Here is an 18587-nt window from a genome sequence, read left to right as displayed (position 1 = left end):
TCATTCTACCACTGAGCTATATCCTCAGTCAGTAGAGGAACTCAAATATGTAGACCAGACTGTCATCAAACCTGCAGTAATCCTCCTGCTCCTGTCTTTATAGTGTTGAGGTTACAGTAATAGACCATCATACCTAGTGACCCGTGAGTCATCTGCCTCAGCCTCCCAATGCTGCTGGTACAAACATGTGCCACAAGCCACCATAAAGATAATGTTAAAGATGACTATAAATATGACTCTGTTAAGAGTTTAACTTGATAATCAGATTTGTAACACACATTTGTAATCAGAGCACTTGGGAGGTACAGACAGCAGGATCAAATCATCTTGAACTATGTAATGAGTAAGTTCAAGTCCAGTTTGGACAACATGAAGTTCGGGTTTTTTTTGTTTTTAAATTACAGTTAAGACAAAAGAAAATGAATACAATTTAGACTTCAATCCCCTTTTTCAGACCAGTAATGATTTTTTAAATGAAGACTCTACTTCATTTAGCTTCATTTTAGAGTCTGTTCTATTTCTAAGCTCAATTTCAGTAAATGTTCATCAGTAACATTATTCAGAATTGTAAAATTCAATCTTCAACAACTAACATCATTATCAATAACAAATGCAGCTAGGCCTCTTAGCTGTCATTAAAATAATTGGAAAACTATATTCAGAATTTAGAAAATTTTAACTGTACATGTTTCAGGGCATTTGGATTAAGTAACTAAGTTAATGGGAAAAAACTATATTCATGTAAATATCAAGAATTTCAAAACCAAGGCAGTCAAAGTATGTCTTAGGAAAAGGACTTACAAACAGGTTTGTCATAAACACAGGTTAAAACTGTTCAAGCAGAAAGCAAAGCAAAAGATTCAAGTGAGGAGAGTGGGTTTGTTACTTTTAGGCTTCTAAAAGAATCAATAATTGTAGGAACCCTGAGAGGAAACATTCAGCTACTCAGCATAAAGCTAAATGTTTGGTTTCACAATGCTTCATGACCAATGTTTTTCATACCGACATTACAGCTGACAGGCTTGAAACAGTCCTGTTTATGGAGGATGAATGTTCCAAATCAACAATTAGCTGGTCCATCGTCTTTTTAAGGTCTGAAGAACAGTTTTTTACCCTGAAAAGGTTAAGTGTGTTATTTGAAATATAGCATTAATACAATCTCCATTGCGTTCTCATTTTATTCTCTATTAAAAACAATCCATATGATAACTTACAAGAATATGTTCTCAATTATTAATAAGGAGAATCCATAAATAAAATTACTTTCACATAATTTAATTTTAATATAAATTTACCTTAAGCGAATTCCTAAAAGTAATGGCTTATACCATGTTTTAATTTCTTAGGTACCTTTATTTAGTTGGTATTTGGGGGAAGAAATACTAATAATGACTGAAATGTTTTATGCTCATCAATTAAAATAATGAATGCATACAAACAAATAATTATATGCAGAAATGTCACCTATTAAAAGTGCACTGATAAACATGGGTAACAAGAGACCTTATCTCAGAAAACTCCACACAACACAATCTATAAATAAAACTGTCTAAACCAAACTGCATTTAAGAATGAAGAGCTACTAATATAAATTTATGTAGAGCGCTTAATTTAAAAACTGGTCATTTAGAACAGAGTTTGAACTTTTACTAGACATTACACATATATAGACAAGAGTACAATTTGATTAGCTTATATGAGATTTTAAGTCAGAAATTTCCAAAGTAAGTAAAGGTCTTTGAAGGAAAGCAAAAGAGCTAAAGCACTCAACACTGCAATGACTGGCTAGCATGGAGGAGGAACTGACCTCCTTTGGTGGGAGTGAGCCATCATCATCTACCACAATCTCTACTCTTTGTTTAAACTCACTCAACACTGTTCAATAAATTATGTTTTATTTTTGCAGATGTCCAAATTGGCAACCCCAAATTTGATAAAAATGGCCACTCCATGGAGATAAGATCTATGACCACTGAGTCACATGATTTCTGAAGTTGTGTTCTCATCACTTGCAGACCTCATATAGAAAGTGACTGGTGATTATGTTTGGAGGTGAGAGAAGTACTGTGACTGTCAACACCTAGATGCCAAACTTCAGGTGAGAGTTTTCCACCCAAAGATACAACTTAGCCTCTGTCTAACTCATTAAAGTATGAAAAGAAAAACTATGGTGGTAATGTGAAAATCTAGTAATTCAAGTTCAAAGAATTTGAGATTTTAACTGGACAGACCAGGAAGAACTAGAGAGCAAGGAAAAGTATGGAAGTGAAATGAAATAGAGAAAAGAAAACAAGAGAATTAATAGGGTAGTAGCTATGGAAGACCGGAATAGACATAAACTGTCAAAGCAAGAATATATAGAGGGTAAATGAAAAACAATATGAAAAATCTGGATAATTTCCTTGGTATTATTTATAAAATTAGTTCCAAATGAGATAGTTCCTTGAAAACTCCTATATTTTAAGTCTAGACTGACTATTATATTAAATATTATTTTAAAAGTTAAAATCTAGCTGAGCAGTGGTGGCATATGCCTTTAATCCCAGCACTCAGGAGGCAGAGGCAGGCAGATCTCTGTGAATTCAATGTCAGCCTGATCTACAGAGTAAGTTCTAGGATAGCCAAGGATACACAGAAAAACCCTTCTAAAAAAAACCAAAAAGAAAAGGTTAAAATCTATGTAAATATGAACAACTATGTAAGTAAGGTCCTAGAGAGTTGGTGTACTGGCTAGTTTCATGCCAATTTGACATAGCTAGAGTCATCAGAGAGGAGGGAGCCTCAACTGAGAAAATGTCTACATAAAATTGGTCTGTAGGCAAATCTGTTGGGCATTAGTGATTGAAGTAGAAGGACCCAGCTCGGGAGTGGCACTACCCACAATGGGACTAACATATGAGTTCAGAAAAACTACAGAAAATATAAAAATTTGGCTTTTTATCTAACAAACATTACATGTTTTCTCTGTGTATTGCTCTAGAGGTATAGGGAGAAATAAGATGGGTCTGTGCTCTTAAATAGACTATAGACTAGCAGGGGATTTTGAAAATATAAATAATTAAGGCCATAAAATAACAACATAATGGTTGTATAGTTATGCTTAAAAATCTCTATCAAGGATAAAGGGGGTGAGTACGATAAAAATATATGCATGTATGAAAATGTAATAAACTCCATATAATATACGGAACTAAAATCTCTAATTCAAAGACAGTATTCACACACACACATATATAGCCTATGTTCTTCCATTCTTTTATGTGGCTAAATCACATAGAAGAATAGAAAAATAAGGGAACTCAAAAGTTGCTATTTTTCTTTTTATAATCACCTCTCAAGCCACATTTTATCATCATACTGTACTTCTACTACTCTTAGGATCAACAGAAAAGTATTTTTTTCTTTATAACATAGTATCATTCAGCTGCAATAACTTTATCTAATTCTGGAACTCAGCCTCCTGTTTGAAGGCTTTCTTCACTCTTTTATTTTAAATAAGGGCAAAATAATGCTGCTTCTTTTGAAGCTGGACCGTACATTCCACTAACAGTCAGGACAAACTAATGAACTTAAGTAGCATTTTATAAATAACAGACTAGAAACACATTTAACAATAACATTTTAACAATAATTTTAAAATTGTTTAGAAATACACCGAGTGTTAAGTGCTAAAGCATCCACATGAACATACATTTTAGGTTGCAATGCTTCCAAGGAAGAATCTTCTTTAATAAATCCATGACCTTGATTCATACTAACAGCTGTATGAACCTTAGGACAAAATGAGATTAAAGAAATTCACATCATTCAATAAATTCTGCTGATGCAAAACCCAAACTACTTTTTGTGTGCTATTCATAAATAAAACTGATAACTATAAAGATCCTGAAATTCTCTGTAAGTCAAGGGAAAACTGTACTTGTGATTTTACATTAATTAATATGGGTAAAAATTAACACCCTAATGATTAAACAGAACATTAAATTTACCAAAATAACTTTTAGTTATAATTCTAAAGGAAATTATTGCAACACTGTAAAATTTGCTATTAAACTATACACTGAATGATAGCTTTACTCTATTCAAAACTACAAAATATTATCTAGTATAAACACTAAAAACATTATTGGCAATAAAACAAAAATTGACTAAATGGAGAATTATGTCCATTTTCTGGAGATAGACTTAAAATCCTAGAGTTATCCAAATATAAAAAGTAGTCAAGCCTGGTAGCACTGGCCTGTATCCCCAGCTACAGGGGGCTAAAACAGAGGGATCTCAAGTTCAAGGAAAGTAATGGGCAACTTAGCAAGACTCTGTTTTTTAAAAATCCTAAAAAAACAGAAATCAAAATGAGCAAATACCAGTAAAACAAATTGCCGAAACAAAGCAAAATGTAGCAATAAGTCTATAAAAATACCACTGAGACCTTTTGTCCAACTACTCCTAGGAATGGGACTTACCCTGGAGTGTGGTTAATAAATCCAATAAGACTTCATTGGGAGAAACTGATTTTTCCTTTGCCAGCAGGTATCAGTTACATAAAGCTTCTTGGTTAGGGTTGGGAGCCTGTGTTCTCTTTCCTTTGGCTTACATCTTTTTGTTCGTTCTGCATTGTTCCCTGGACCTGGGAGATGTGTCATTTGTGGCAGGGCACTCAACAGTCATGTATTATCAGTGTTTTGACCAGTTATGAGTCTCTGCAGTAACCACTGACCACTGAAAAAGAGAAGCTACTCTGACCAAAGCTGATAGCTGCATTAATCTATGGGCAAAACCACAGCTGCTTGGAAGGCACATCATGTCTGTTTAGCAAATCAACAGCAGAAGATTCCCCATGAAAGACTTCTTTCCACAGTGATGGCTTTTTGACCAGATTTACAGTACAAGGTGTGAATTCCCTCTTGTGCAGCAGACATCAGATCTAATCAGAAAGCCATCGACTACCCATAACAGACTGGCCACTATTAAACCAGTGGGTTCATCTTGCTTAGATGATGGTATTGAACTCAAGGTCTAAAGTTGAGTAAGACTAGTGATGACAGTCAGCCTTAGCAAGTCCCACTGCAACTCCTGGCACGATGAGGGTTAGCCAGCACGGAGGAAGCTTCTAGCCCAGTGCCGGCTTGATTTCTCTAGGCTCTCTGCTTAAAGCATTCGGTATCTTCAGCAATAGTATTTTATCACCTAGTTCTGGTGGGCAACCAAAGGCAGCGACAATTGCCTGTATTGTTTAGAGGCTTCTTGGGTCTTCTTTGACCAACAACTCATAGAGAGTTGACCAGTTATGGGTCTACAGTCACCACTTTAGCACTGAATTTTTTTTTAAAATAACCTTTGGGGGACAGTTTTATTCATTCACAAAGAGTACTTCTGTTAAAACACTTATTTGTGATTAGTTTATCAAGTATCAGATTTTCTTATGGTCTTCTCATGTACCTTTAGTTTCCAATCCTTTCCTCCATCTCCCTGTTCCCCCTCCGCCATTAAATCTTTTTCTCATTCCCAGTGTTCACCCTTCCACTTTTGAATCACATTTTCTACTTTTCTTTCTTAAATAATTCCTCTCCCATAGGTTCTTTCCTAGTTTTCCTGGGAGCTACATGTACCCACTTATACACAGATGCACATATATGAAAGTTAGAAACTAGCAGTGGCATTAGAGAGAACACATGGTGTTTGTCTTTCTGAACCTGAGTTATCTCGCTTAATATTTTCCAGTTTCATCCATCTTCCTGCAAATTTCACAATTACATTTTTCCTTATGGTGTAATAAAAATTCACTGTGTATACATATCGATTTTATTTATCTGCTAATGAACACCTAGGCTTATTCCATTTTTCTTGCTATTATGAACAGAGCGACAATAAACATGCACAAGTAAGCAACTCTATGGTAGGATATAGATTCTTTTGGGTATATGCCCAGGGACAGAATACCTGGTTCATATAAAAATTATAGTTTTAGTTTTCTGAGAAACTTTCACAGTGTTTTCCATAATGGAGCCTGGTTTCACTACATCCTATTAGATTTTGGTGTGTTGTGTATTCACTTTTATTCAGTTTTAGGAATGGTTAGTGACCAACCCATCATTTAACAAAATTTTTATTTCTAGCTTTATTCTATTGTGGTCAGATAGACAGACTCTAAGAGACTATTTCAGTTATCTTCTATTTGGTGAGACTTTGTGCCTCATTAAAATGTGTGTAAAATGTGTGATCTGTTCTACAGAAACTTCCATGGGATACTTAGAGGAATGTCTAGTCTGTGATGATTTACATAATCTATTTGATCTATATATAATATCATTTAACTCTGATGTTTAATTTCCAATAGAATAATATCTTGGTGAAAGTCACCCATTATTATTGTGTTAATAATAATTACATGTTAAAGTTAATTTGTTAACTTTGTATCTAGTATTTATGAACTTTGGTGCACATATACTTAGAATTCTTGCATCTTCATGATTGCTCCCTTAATCAGCAGTAAGTTAATTTATCTGTTCTGACTAGCTTCATTTTGAAGTCTATTCTGTTAGATGTTAGAGATGCCTATTTGTTTCCTAGTTTCATTTGTTTGGAATACTTTTTTCAATAAAACAGTTTATCTTCAGATGTGTATCTTGGAGATGCCTATTTGTTTCCTAGTTTCATTTGTTTGGAATACTTTTTTCAATAAAACAGTTTATCTTCAGATGTGTATCTTGGAGGAAGATGATTAATCACCAGAGTCACAGACAGCCCCAACCACACAAATTTGAGGAAAAGATGAAGTAGACAAGGTAAGAATACATGCAACACCACAAAGAGCAACACAACACCAGTAAAATCTAGAGACCCTACTACAGCAAGACTTGAACCACGAATATAGATGAAACAGAAGAAAATGACCTAAAAAATAACTTCAGAGAATGTTGGAAACTCTTGAAGAGAAAATGAGAAATTCCCTCAAGGAAATGGAGGAAAAGACAAACAAAAAATTGGAAGACATCAGCAAATCCCTTAAAGAAAACCAAGAAAAAGCAATCAAACATAAGAAAGAAACTGTTCAAGACTTTAAAACTGAAATAGAGACAATAAAGAAAACACAAGTCAAGGGAATTATAGAAACAGAAATCATGAGAAAATGATCAGGGACCACAAATGCAAACATAAACAGCAGAATACAAGAGATGGAAGAGAGAATCTCAAACGCTGAAGATGTAATAGAGGAAATAAACTTATCAGTCAAAGAATACATTAAATCTAACAAAAGCTAACACAAAATATCCAAGAAATATAGGATACCATGAAAAGATCAAACCTAAGAATAATAGGCAAAGAAGGAGAAGTTCAACTCAAAAGCACAGAAAAATTTATTTAACAAAATCATAGAAGAAAACTTTCCTAACCTAAGGAAAGATATGCCTATGAAGATACAAGAAGCTTACTGAACACCAAATAGACTGGATCCAAAAAAAGTCCCCTAGCCACATAATAATCAAAACACTAAACATACAGAAAAAAGAAAAAATATTAAGAGCTGCAAAGGAAAAAGGCCAAGTAACATATAAAGGTATACTTATCAGAATTACACCTGACTTCTCACTGGAGACAATGAAAGCTAGAATGTCGTGGTTAAGTATTATGCAGACATTAAGAGATCATGGATGCCAGCCCAGACTACTATACCCAGCAAAACTTTCAGTCACCATAAAAGGACAAAACAAGATATTCCATGACAAAACCAGATTTAACCAATATTTAGCCACAAATCCATCCCTACACAAAGTACTAGAAGGAAAACTCCAACCAAAGAAGTTGACTACATCAACAACAACAAAAAAACACAGACAATTGATGATCTCACAGCAGCAAATCCCAAAGAAGGGAACAACACACAAATTTGAATTCCATTTTCATACCTTGTGCTGACTTCCTGATTTACTCAGTTGTCTTTGTGCTTTTGGAAATTCAAGAAGTATAGAACACAAGAATATAGTGTTCTCTTTAATTTCTTCAAACACATTTATCATCATTCTTTGAACTCTGTCTGGAATTTTGCCTAAATTGCCCTATTGAAGGCCATTACTCTGAGACTGGCAGATTTTGGGGAAACATGTTATCTTGACTTTTCATGTTACTTGTGTTTTCGCAGTGGGACTTGCGCATTAAGAGTTTGCTTTGTCTTTTCTTGTTTAGATACCACTTTTAAATTCTTGCATTTTAGTAAGAAAGCTACCTTTTATGGATGTTAGCAGTTTATTGACCTGATATTTGTAAATGGTCTGTTTGGGCAGGCAAAATTATGTAACGCAGTGTTTGCAACAGGAGAAAAAAAATTCTTTTTATTTACTTTTTTTTTTTAAACTGTATAATGTTTCTCAAGTTAATGGCAGTATACCTTGTGCCACTGAATTTCCAAAGTGTACCATTTTTTTTACTGTGCTTCGAATAAATAGAAAATAGTTATAATATTGATCTTCAACTTTGCCATTCATGCTTCTATGCACATTTAGGCTAGGTATTCCACTTGAAAAGCATGAGCGTGTCTAGGCCTTTGAGTGGCATATGCCACTTCTGGGAAATGTATCTGGAGGCTAAGTATTGCTTTCTGCAAATGGTGTTCTCCCCCCTTCCTTGTTTTAAAAAGAAATGCATATTAAAGTAGTTAGGATTTCTTTGGCATTATAGGAAGCAAGCCGGTGCTAAGCATTTTTAAATGGTTATTTTAGAAAAGTTGAACTGTAAATCTTAATTCAGGAACATGTATTAAGATTATGGAATGGGTATAAACTACTGGTAGTGAGAGAAAGGGGGTTTGGTTAAACGATCCCTTATGGCCCTATCTATGATCCTTTCCTTGGAAACTTTTGAAAATGGAAAGATCATCTTGTTGCATTTCCCCTACTGTTTTGTTTTAAACGAATAAATTCCCAAGCCCTACAATTGGCTTGTATTGAACTTTTGCATTTGAATTAAAGATTATTAAACATGGGAAAAAAAAGAGTTAATTGTTGATTGAATATTTTTAGGTCACCTTTCTTCTTTCTGTAAAAGTGTTTGCAGTGTTGAAGGACTAGTTTGTGGTAGGGATGACTTTTCTTTTATCTGTTAGGTTGGTATCCAGACCATCAGAACCTATCCCTAGTAGTCCCTGTGAGAAGAATACTGTCTACAACAACAGTCATTATTCAGTGGTACACTCAGTATAAAATCAAAGTAACAGCCAGCCATAAACAATCACCCCTTAAACACAATCATTTAAATTAAATAGAAACATTAAATCCTATGTGTACTAATATATTAGTTACTGTGGGTATGAGCAGAAAGAAAAGAAAAAAAGATATTTAAGACTAGTAATTAATACTGGGATGACAGAAAGTAGAGGAAGATAAATGTTCATAGGAGGAGGAACTATAGGTTTAAAAAAGTGGAAGGTGAATGAGCAAATTTGCCTAAAGGTAGACTAAAGAGGAAGAAGTAAAGATATGCTATCGGGGTGGGGGTGGGCAAGTAGAACAGCACCATCTCTAGGCTAGCACCACTTTTCAGGATGCTGAGGCAGAGATGATGCACACCAGGCCAGATGTTCTTTAGGGAGAGGAAAAAGGAAAAGAAAAGAGTGGAAGAAGAAGGCAATAGAGGCCAATAATGGAGTGGGGCCAAACTAAATGCTATCAAATAGGAATAGATCCAGGAAAAGAACACGCTGGGTGGAGATGGAGGATATGAAAACAGACAGGTGAACTGCTGGCTTTCTTTCATCTAGACTGTTTCTCGTTCCTTTTCCAGCTCTGGGAATGTTGTCTTCTCATTAGGAGCTCCTCCGCAATGGTTGGTTCTATTCTACCTTCTGAGTCTCACTTTGGAGGTTGGTTACTGATGCTGTCTTAGTCTGTGCTTCACAGGAAAGGCCTCACATCTGAGTTCTAGTTGTGAATGCAACCCCACCTTTGTGCAGGTTTTGCTAATGTTCAGCAAGCTGCTTCATTTTAAGGCAAAAGTTCTGATATATATGTTGGTTCCACCAAATTCTCAGCTTGCTGAATGTAATATAAATCTGATTCAATGCTTTTCTGCAGTTTCTCGGTATTGTTTGTCAATTTTCAGCATACAGACTCATGACATTTAGAGAGTTTTCTGAGAATATGTTTTACCAAGGTTCTCAGGCTGCTGGAGTACCACAGTAGCAGAAGTCTTTTTGAAATGGTATTTTGCTTCTGTTGTTTGTTGGCAGTATCAGGTATTTATGTTTAAAGGACAGGGTTCCCCCACAGTTTCCCCTGCCATTGCTGCTACTGTCCTGGGTATGGCCTTTTCCTCTAGCTTTTATCAGAATGCTTTTCTGATAGCTTCCATATTATTCCCTGGAGACTCTGGTCATCATGATTGTGTGTTATCAGCAATCTTTCCTAAATATATACTTTTTAAAAGAAGAAGAATTTAGATATTTTATTATTGTTGTAAAAGCATGAGAGTATGTGTGCTATGCATGGAAGTCAGAAAAACTGTCCAGAGTTGGTTCTATCCTTCCACTACAGGTTCACTGAGGGCGTAAAATTCAGGCCACAAGTGCTTTTACTTGCAGAGCTACCTTTCTAGCCCCAAATATATGCTCTTTGTAACACAAGTCCTAAAACATATACATATTTATGACTGAGATGTAGAAAGGTCTGGTTTGAAAATTCTTGAAAGCCATGAAGAAGGAGGAAACACTTCTGAACAACAAAATACAATAAGCATTAGAGGTAGAGAAGACCTCTAATAGTCCTATATTTACACAAGACAGTGCTAACCCACTGTATAAAGTAGCTTTATAGTTAATAGAAAAGATAACTTTAAAAGAAGATATGCAAAGGAGAACTGGTAAGTCACATGTATGATACATGAAAAGTCACTTCATTTCAGGGTTATCAAGTGGGGTTTTTTTGTTTTTTCTTTTCTCTCTCTCTTTTCTTTTCTTTCTTTTTTGGTTTTCTGAGACAGGGTTTCTCTGTGTAGCTTTGGAGCCTGACCTTGAACTTGCTGGCTTCGAACTCACAGAGATTTGCCTGCTCTGCTTCCCGAGCGATGGGATTAAAGGCATGTGCCACCACCCCAGCAGTTATCAAGTTTTATTGGTAGCAAATTACAATTTAACAAGGTGGTACATTTTCCCCTTATCAAACTGACAAATATTAAAATGAACGTGACAATTCAAAATGAATTTCAAAATTTGAATTTTGGAACTAGCAATTACAAGCTTGCTGACAGGTTTTTTTTTTGAAAATGGAAATGGGTTTTAGAAATTGTACAAACCTTGTATTAATTAAAATTACTTTATTACATATCCATTATTGTGGACTTTCATAAGAATGGGTAAATATTGTTAAGAGATAAGGCAGACTACAGGATGCTACTAATTGCCATTATTGTAAAAGGCAAGTATCTGGTATGGAAGAGTTGTTCTAAGTGAAGATTTTTTCCTCAAAATTTATTTTTTATCTTTTAAAAATTATTTGTATTTGTGTGTCTGTGCACGTGAGAGGAGGTACTTGTGAAGATAGGGGCATTGGATTCCCCAGGACTTGGAGTTATAGACAACTGTATTGCCCAACATGGGTGTTGGGAACTGACCTCTGCAAGAACAGTATGTGCCAATAACCACTAAGTCATCCCTCTCCAGTCCTTCTTCCAACATTCTAAGTAAAATGTGCTACCTATCTATGAATTAGTCACTTAGGTAAGAAAATGTTACGATTAATAAACCACACTATATTAAATGATATTTTAAAGCATATCATCAAAACTGAGAGCTAAAAAATCTTAATTTCTGGTTAATTGTGAAATTCTATCTCTACTTAATCTTCCTTAAGCTTACCATTTTCTAGTAAGAGGTTACTGTAACCAGAAACAGATGTGATAGAGGACATTTCTTTTAGAAAATATGAGAAGTTAAATACAACGATGCAAGATTTCAGTTAAAACTGTATAAAGAATCCTAACTTAAAATGCAGTTATTTAATAATATGTATTATTAAATAAATGCACATGTGCATATATATATGTGTATGATTGTTTTGCCCACATATGTATCTACGCACCATGTTCATACCTGGGATCTGTGGAGACCAGAAGGGGAAGTTAGATCCCCTGAAACTGGAGTTACAGATACTTGTGAGCCACCATGTGAGTGTGTGAGTGCTAGGAATTGAAGCTCAGTCTTCTGCAAGAACAGGTACTCTAAATGGCTGAGCCATTTCTCCAAGCCCTGCCACTCATCTCTCTTAAATTCTATTTGTTACTTTTGTTGCTTATAAATGAAAAAAGTGACCTTTATTAGTAGTGTACACTAAATATGCAAAGCAATGGTGTTACTGGGACGTTTCATACGTGCACATTATGTACCTTGGCCATACTCACTCATGCACCCCCCCCCCCCACACACACACAGCTGTTCCCAGCTTCCCTCTCTCTGGCCTCTTCCTTTTCCCAGAATAGTCATTTATCTACTTTTATGTCTTTTTTCTCCCCATTTGATTACAAACAAGTCAACTTTAACATGTTTCTTCTATGATTTTCATCCCAGTGATGTATATAAAAAGGCTTTCCTGTCCAATAAATGACTTAAAATTTCTTAATTTACTTTTTTTTTGAGACAGGGTTTCACTATATAGCCCTGCATATCCTGAACTCACTATACACTAGGCTGACTTTAAACTCACAAGAGGCCTGCCTCTGTCTCCAGATTGCTGGATTAAAGGCATGCATGGACCACCACAACCAACTACATCTGAAATTTTTATTTAGAGATATTTCTAATCACATGGCAGTTTAATAATATATACCAATTATCTCTTTATTTGGATGATGATTTATCTTTCTCCTTGAACTAACCTATTTTGAAAGTAGTTTAAAGGTCAAGAAAATGGCAATATTTCTAGGGTGCTATCTACATAATCCTATCACAGTACAGAATCTATCATTTTGCTGTATAAAATTATATAGTGGTTATTATCAATAACTATTACCAATCAAAAGCAGGTATGGGTAATAGGGAAAAAAAACATACAACTAGGAAAAACAAATGTAAGCCAATATTGAACTAAATTCAGAAGACCAAAATGTCAATTATAAATGGAATAGATTTTGGTTTAAATTTTAAGTAAACAGCACTTGATTTCCATGTAAAAGTATAACTATAAATTATCTGTGAATAAAAGTACTAAAAATCTCAATATTTAGAGCATAGATACCATTCCAAAGTGATAAATCACATTTCTTAAATTCAGATTGTTCACTAAATTTGGAGTAGATTCTTTTACTCTCCCTACACATTATTCCAATAAGTCTTAGGTACCAACACAAAAGGAATGGCTATCAGTTTCAGGAAGACTTCCTAGAGATCTAAATAGGGACAAACCAGCAAATCTCAAAACACTGAATATAAACCTTATCACTGCGTCTTAGGGATGGGGATACAGAGGAAAGGATGAAACAGTTCATATCCCTCCCAAAGTAACAATAAAACTGGTCCAAATGTTTCAAAGTAGATTTATCACAACCATAAAAATAAAGTCATTATTTGTAAATACATTCTAGATACTATGTTATTCAAAATCCTAAGAATAAGACACAGATTACTTGGGACAAGGGCAGAGATGGTCCCAGGTGCGTTCTTTCCTTTCCCTTCATGTACGTTTCCTCCACCACAAGACTGAATCTGTCAAAATCTACTACCATAATCATGGGAGATGAGGGACTCTGTCTTCATATAACCTCCACATCCGAAGAACTCCATGTCATGAAGATCAAAGTGTACAGGAATTTCCCACAATAAAGGGCACCACTTGTAATTCCAAAGCAGACAAGATAGCAGATATTTCTATTATAATTAAAGCATTCACAAATTATAGCTTATATAGGTGGATTGTATATAACTTGGAAGCCAATGAACCTACAATTAAATATTAAAAGGTTATTCTAATTCCTTGGAAGTTTGCAGAGTATTTTTTATATCATTCAGCGGTGATTCTTAAAAATCATGATATGAAAAAGCAGGCATTATTTCCATCTCATGAGAGCAAAAGCTCAGAAGAGGCTGACAAAACAAGAGCTCTATTTTTATCTACTCCTCCATATTAAATACTATCCTGCTGGGGAACAATGGCTATAAATCCAGTCCATGTCTCCAGTGGAATGGTAAATTTACAGAATTTTACATAGTCAGTTCTGCGGAATGTATTATAGAAACCAAACAGTGTTTGTATTTGTCCTAAATGCAAAACACTAATTTGTTCTCACTTTTGAGGGCTGGAAGATTTTAACCCTAGTTGAATTGCTATATACTTAGTATTTCTGGGGTAAATATTAACACACGGCAGTTATTTTGCTTTTCTGTCTTCTTACAGTACCATGTCTCTACAAACGACAGCTCATAAGACAAAGATGAAGAGAAGCAGAGTTCCAAGTTTGTTTGCAAGGTTTTGGCATAGAAAATGGGGAAGTATTTTTGAAAGGAATATACTACACTGATATAAATAAAAAGAGGTAAGTTTTCCACCAATGTCTCCCAAGAGTCAAAGATACATGGGTATTATCTATGACTTTAATTTACTTTCTTCATCACTTTGAAGAATGAAAAAATGAATAAAAGAGTTTTCTTCGTATTGTAATGTTTATGTCTTATGTACATGTGAACACGTCTGTGCCTGAGAGTGCACATGTATACATCACTGCATGAGTGTGGAGGTCAGAGAAGAAACTCATCAGTCTTTGACATGGGTCTGGGGGATGTGAACTCAAGTCCTCAGGCTTGCTCTGCATGTACTTTGAAGATACATCTTCCTGGCCCATGGACAGTTTTATCTTCTGTTAATGCTTCTTTATTCAGAGACTAAACATTCAAAATATAAGTTTATAGTTTCTGATTGGAAACATTTTAGTTCTCTAACATTTTTATCTATAACCAGAGGAATCATTAAATATGAAAGGTTATAAAACTTACCTCACAATCAGGGCATTTACTTGTGGTATACTCTTGAGTTACTAATAGGCAACGTTCACAAAAGGCATGTCCACACTGAAACTCATGGTGGTGGCCTAGTGATGAAATTTCATCAATTAAACATTTTACAATTTGTTCATATCTAATGGGGGAATAGCTACCCATCAGAGGGCAAATTCAAAAAGTATTCTATCATATAGGAAAAGATACCTAGTTTAGTTAGATTGATTGACTTAGTAAAATAACATTTAGAAGAAATGACCAAAGTCAAAGAGGCAGGGGAGAAAATCAGAAGCAAAATCATGCAGGGCTATATATTTGCACGAATCCAGTTTTGAACCTATACAACTAAGAATTTTCCATCCTCTTACAATCATACAGAATGTTCCGACATTTCATTCGACCTTTGTAAATATCATCTTGAACTGGCTGCAAATATTATGTCCAATCAAAAGATGGAAAAACGTATTGATAATTTGGCTAATTAAAGAGTTTATTCCAGGCTCCAACCTTGTTTCTATGTTCAATCTTCATTCTGTTTGCTAACACTACCCTTGGCTAATCTGCATTTCTATCTTATGAAAAGGTTAGGAAAGGCTGAAATGAAAACTGATAAGCATTCTCTCATAGTAACCTAAGATGTCAGCAAAGATGAAAACCAGGATAGAAGCCAGATATTACTATTTTCATACACATGACCCACATTAAGATTATTTTTGTAAACCTAACATTTGTGTAAAGTACCATAACCTCGGTTGAAAATACAGTATCAAGATGTCAAGATGTAAATGTGGACCACTGAGATAGTTCAGTAGGCAAGTCTGCTAAGCCTGATGACCTGACTTCGATCCCTAGAACCTACATAATAGGAGAATTCTTCTTCTGGCTTTCGAATGCGTGTATGAATGTGGGAGAGGGAGGGGGCGAGGGAGGGGGCGAGGAGAGAGAGAGAGAGAGAGAGAGAGAGAGAGAGAGAGAGAGAGAGAGAATATGTATTTGCTTTTTTGAGACAGGGTCTCTAACTGGCCTGGAGCATATCAAATGGGCTATGTTAGTGGCAAGTTAAGCCCCAGAGATCTGTTTCTGTTTCCCCAGATGATTTAAAACAAGCTTCCCCCACCCAAGTACCAGGCACACACAGGGTACATAGACATACATGCAGACAAAACACTCTTACACACAAAATAAAATCATTTTTCTTAATAAAGGAAATTAAAGTTAGTAATGTTTTGATAGAACACATTTATGGAACTCTTGCTGAATTATAATAATATCACCAATTTGACTTTTCACTAAAGTATTTTAATTTTTCATCGAACTGAAAGTAGGCAACAAATTTTAAAGTCATATTTATATTTCAGAGATATTACCAAAGCAATAAAAATTCTCAATTGTTTTGATAAAATTTCTGATATTGTCCAAGTTGGCCTACAGTATACTTCAGCTTACAAAGCATAGCTATTTTACCAGTTGAACATTTCCAAATCTTGTAGGACAAATGCACAGACAAACCACTGGCTTTAAAATGTTATACTTAAGAACCTTTTGTAATAATTTTCACCTTAAGATGGACATTTTCTAGGCCGGGCAGTGGTGGCGCATGCCTTTTATCCCAGCACTCGGGAAGCAGAGACAGGTGAATCTCCGTGAGTTTCAGGCCAGCCTGGTCTACCAAGTAAGTTCCAGGACAGTTTCCAAAGCTACAGAGAAACCCTGTCTCAAGGGAGGGGGGGTGGGAGGGAAGATGGACATTTTCTAACAGAAACATTGATCAAAGCTCCAAATAAGGCCAGGTCCTAGTGGTACAAGTCTGTAATCCTAACTACTTAGGAGGCTAGAGCAAGGGCACCTAGTTTGCCTAGCGTGTACAAGGATCTGGGTTCCATTCCTGGTACTGAAAAACAAATGCCTCCATAGAGATGTTACTCCCATGGAAAATGCTACCAGCTTTCTCTATAGGAGGTTCTGTCTCCTAAATGGTGTCCATTTTGAAAGAGCCCACTGATCTTTGCTTTTAAAGTATAAACAGGAAAAGAAACAAAACTTTTTAAGTCATTCCAGGAGTTTAGAGTCAACAACTTATTCCTGCTTAAGTTCTCTAAAGTACTCAAGTTACATTAAAATAACCTGAACTTAAATATTCGTTTTGTAGATTGTAAATGAGCTTAATAGAAGTATGGTGAACAAAGGCAAACACTCTGTACTGTCTCCTCAAAAAACAAAATTCGTATCACAAGATTCACAAAAGAAACTATTGTTTCTCAAGCAGTGCTTTAAGATAAACTGGGTCTTTTTATTTTACTTATTTATTTATTTATTTTTTGATCTAACTGCTTTTCAGTCTACTTGTTACTCCTACAAGAAAAACTACCCAGGAAAATCAAGTTTCATTCCTTCTTAACCACAGGATCACGCAACATTTGTTTTTGTTTGTTTGTTTTTGTTTCTCAAGACAGGGTTTCTCTGTGTAGCCCTGGCTGGCTGTCCTGGAACTCACTCTGTAGACCAGGCTGGCCTCGAACTCACAGAGATCACCCTGCCTCTGCTTCCTGAGCGCTGGGATTAAAGGCGTGTACCAACACCACCTGGCTTGTTTTTTTCCTGTTTTGTTTTGTTTTTGCTTTTTTGAAGCAAAAGGAGGAAAAAGTTTGAGGAGAGTGACTCCAGTCAATAACCACCGTACACTTCTCTGCCCTGTCTTTCATGAGTCTATCAACTGGGGGAAGTGTGAGGGAAAGTGAGACTTGGCAGTAGCCTGGGAAGGGCTAAAGGTGTCTCTGTCACTCGTTCTGGGTGTGTGGAGAGAACCTTGAGGGGCACAACTGCGCACAAGCCATGGCCCTCACTCACTCTCGCGGCCTGACCTCGCAGGCCCAGTAGTACAGCTCCCACAGACGCCAGCCCGCATACCCCACAGGGACACCCAGCAACCCCCAGGCTCCTCACCGGAGGCCACCGACACTTTTCTTCCACACCGAGTGCACTGGCACCCCGAAGCACCCTGCGCACTCTTACTCCCCACTTTGTGGCAGGAAGACGCGCTGAGCCCGGTTGTCGAGTCCTCGGCCGCCATCGCTCCTCTCTCGGTGGGGAGCAGCAGCACGTGTGAGTCCCAGCTGCCCTTGCGGCAAGGGCCAATCATAGGCGTCCGTGGCCAAGGAAGCCAATCAGGAGGAAGAGAGACTAGGTCCCTCCCCAGGTTACTTCTGCGTGGAGCTGGGCTTTCGGTTTTATCCTGGACGCCTGCGCTCTAGAAAGAGGCCTTGAGTTTACTTACCCAGGAGTCACCGTGTTACACCCTTGATTCAAATTTGGGCTTTGCGTATTATTATTTACATCGTGGGGGACCTCAAGCATCAGGTCTTTGGAACAAAGGAGGCCCCTTCTCGGTCTGATCTGTGTCAGGGCAGCAAGCTTAGACCTTGTTAGCTGCTGTAGCAGAGAAGTCAATTAGCTACCCTTGTGGGAGATCAGTTAATTCCAAACAAAGGGATGCTCATTACTAACAGTTGCTGAGACTCGTCCGTAAGGCTTTGCCTTGGAAGACATCAGGGATGCCAAGAATTTGCAAACTAATAGATGCCTGCTTGAGAGGCATCTAGTAATAAAGTATTTT

The 18587-nt window shown here is 36.3% G+C and overlaps 1 protein-coding gene across 1 annotated transcript in view; it reads right to left on the bottom strand.

Moving 5' to 3' along the window:
- Rnf17 (ring finger protein 17) overlaps nucleotides 1–18051 on the bottom strand; it is a 122918-nt gene extending 104867 nt beyond the window's left edge. The window contains exons 1-4 of the mRNA XM_048441996.3: nucleotides 17918–18051; nucleotides 14972–15066; nucleotides 3692–3771; nucleotides 1003–1114 (exon numbers count right to left, since the gene is read on the bottom strand). Coding sequence (XP_048297953.2) covers nucleotides 1003–1114; nucleotides 3692–3771; nucleotides 14972–15066; nucleotides 17918–18044 — 414 coding nt within the window. The 5' untranslated portion in view covers nucleotides 18045–18051. The remainder of the gene's footprint in view (nucleotides 1–1002; nucleotides 1115–3691; nucleotides 3772–14971; nucleotides 15067–17917) is intronic.
- Nucleotides 18052–18587: the final 536 nt, after the last annotated feature.

The sequence above is a fragment of the Myodes glareolus genome, chromosome 12, assembly GCF_982192425.1.
Source record: "Myodes glareolus chromosome 12, mMyoGla1.1, whole genome shotgun sequence".
Classification (NCBI taxonomy): Eukaryota; Metazoa; Chordata; class Mammalia; order Rodentia; family Cricetidae; genus Myodes; species Myodes glareolus.
This window is presented reverse-complemented; position numbering and strand designations above follow the sequence as displayed.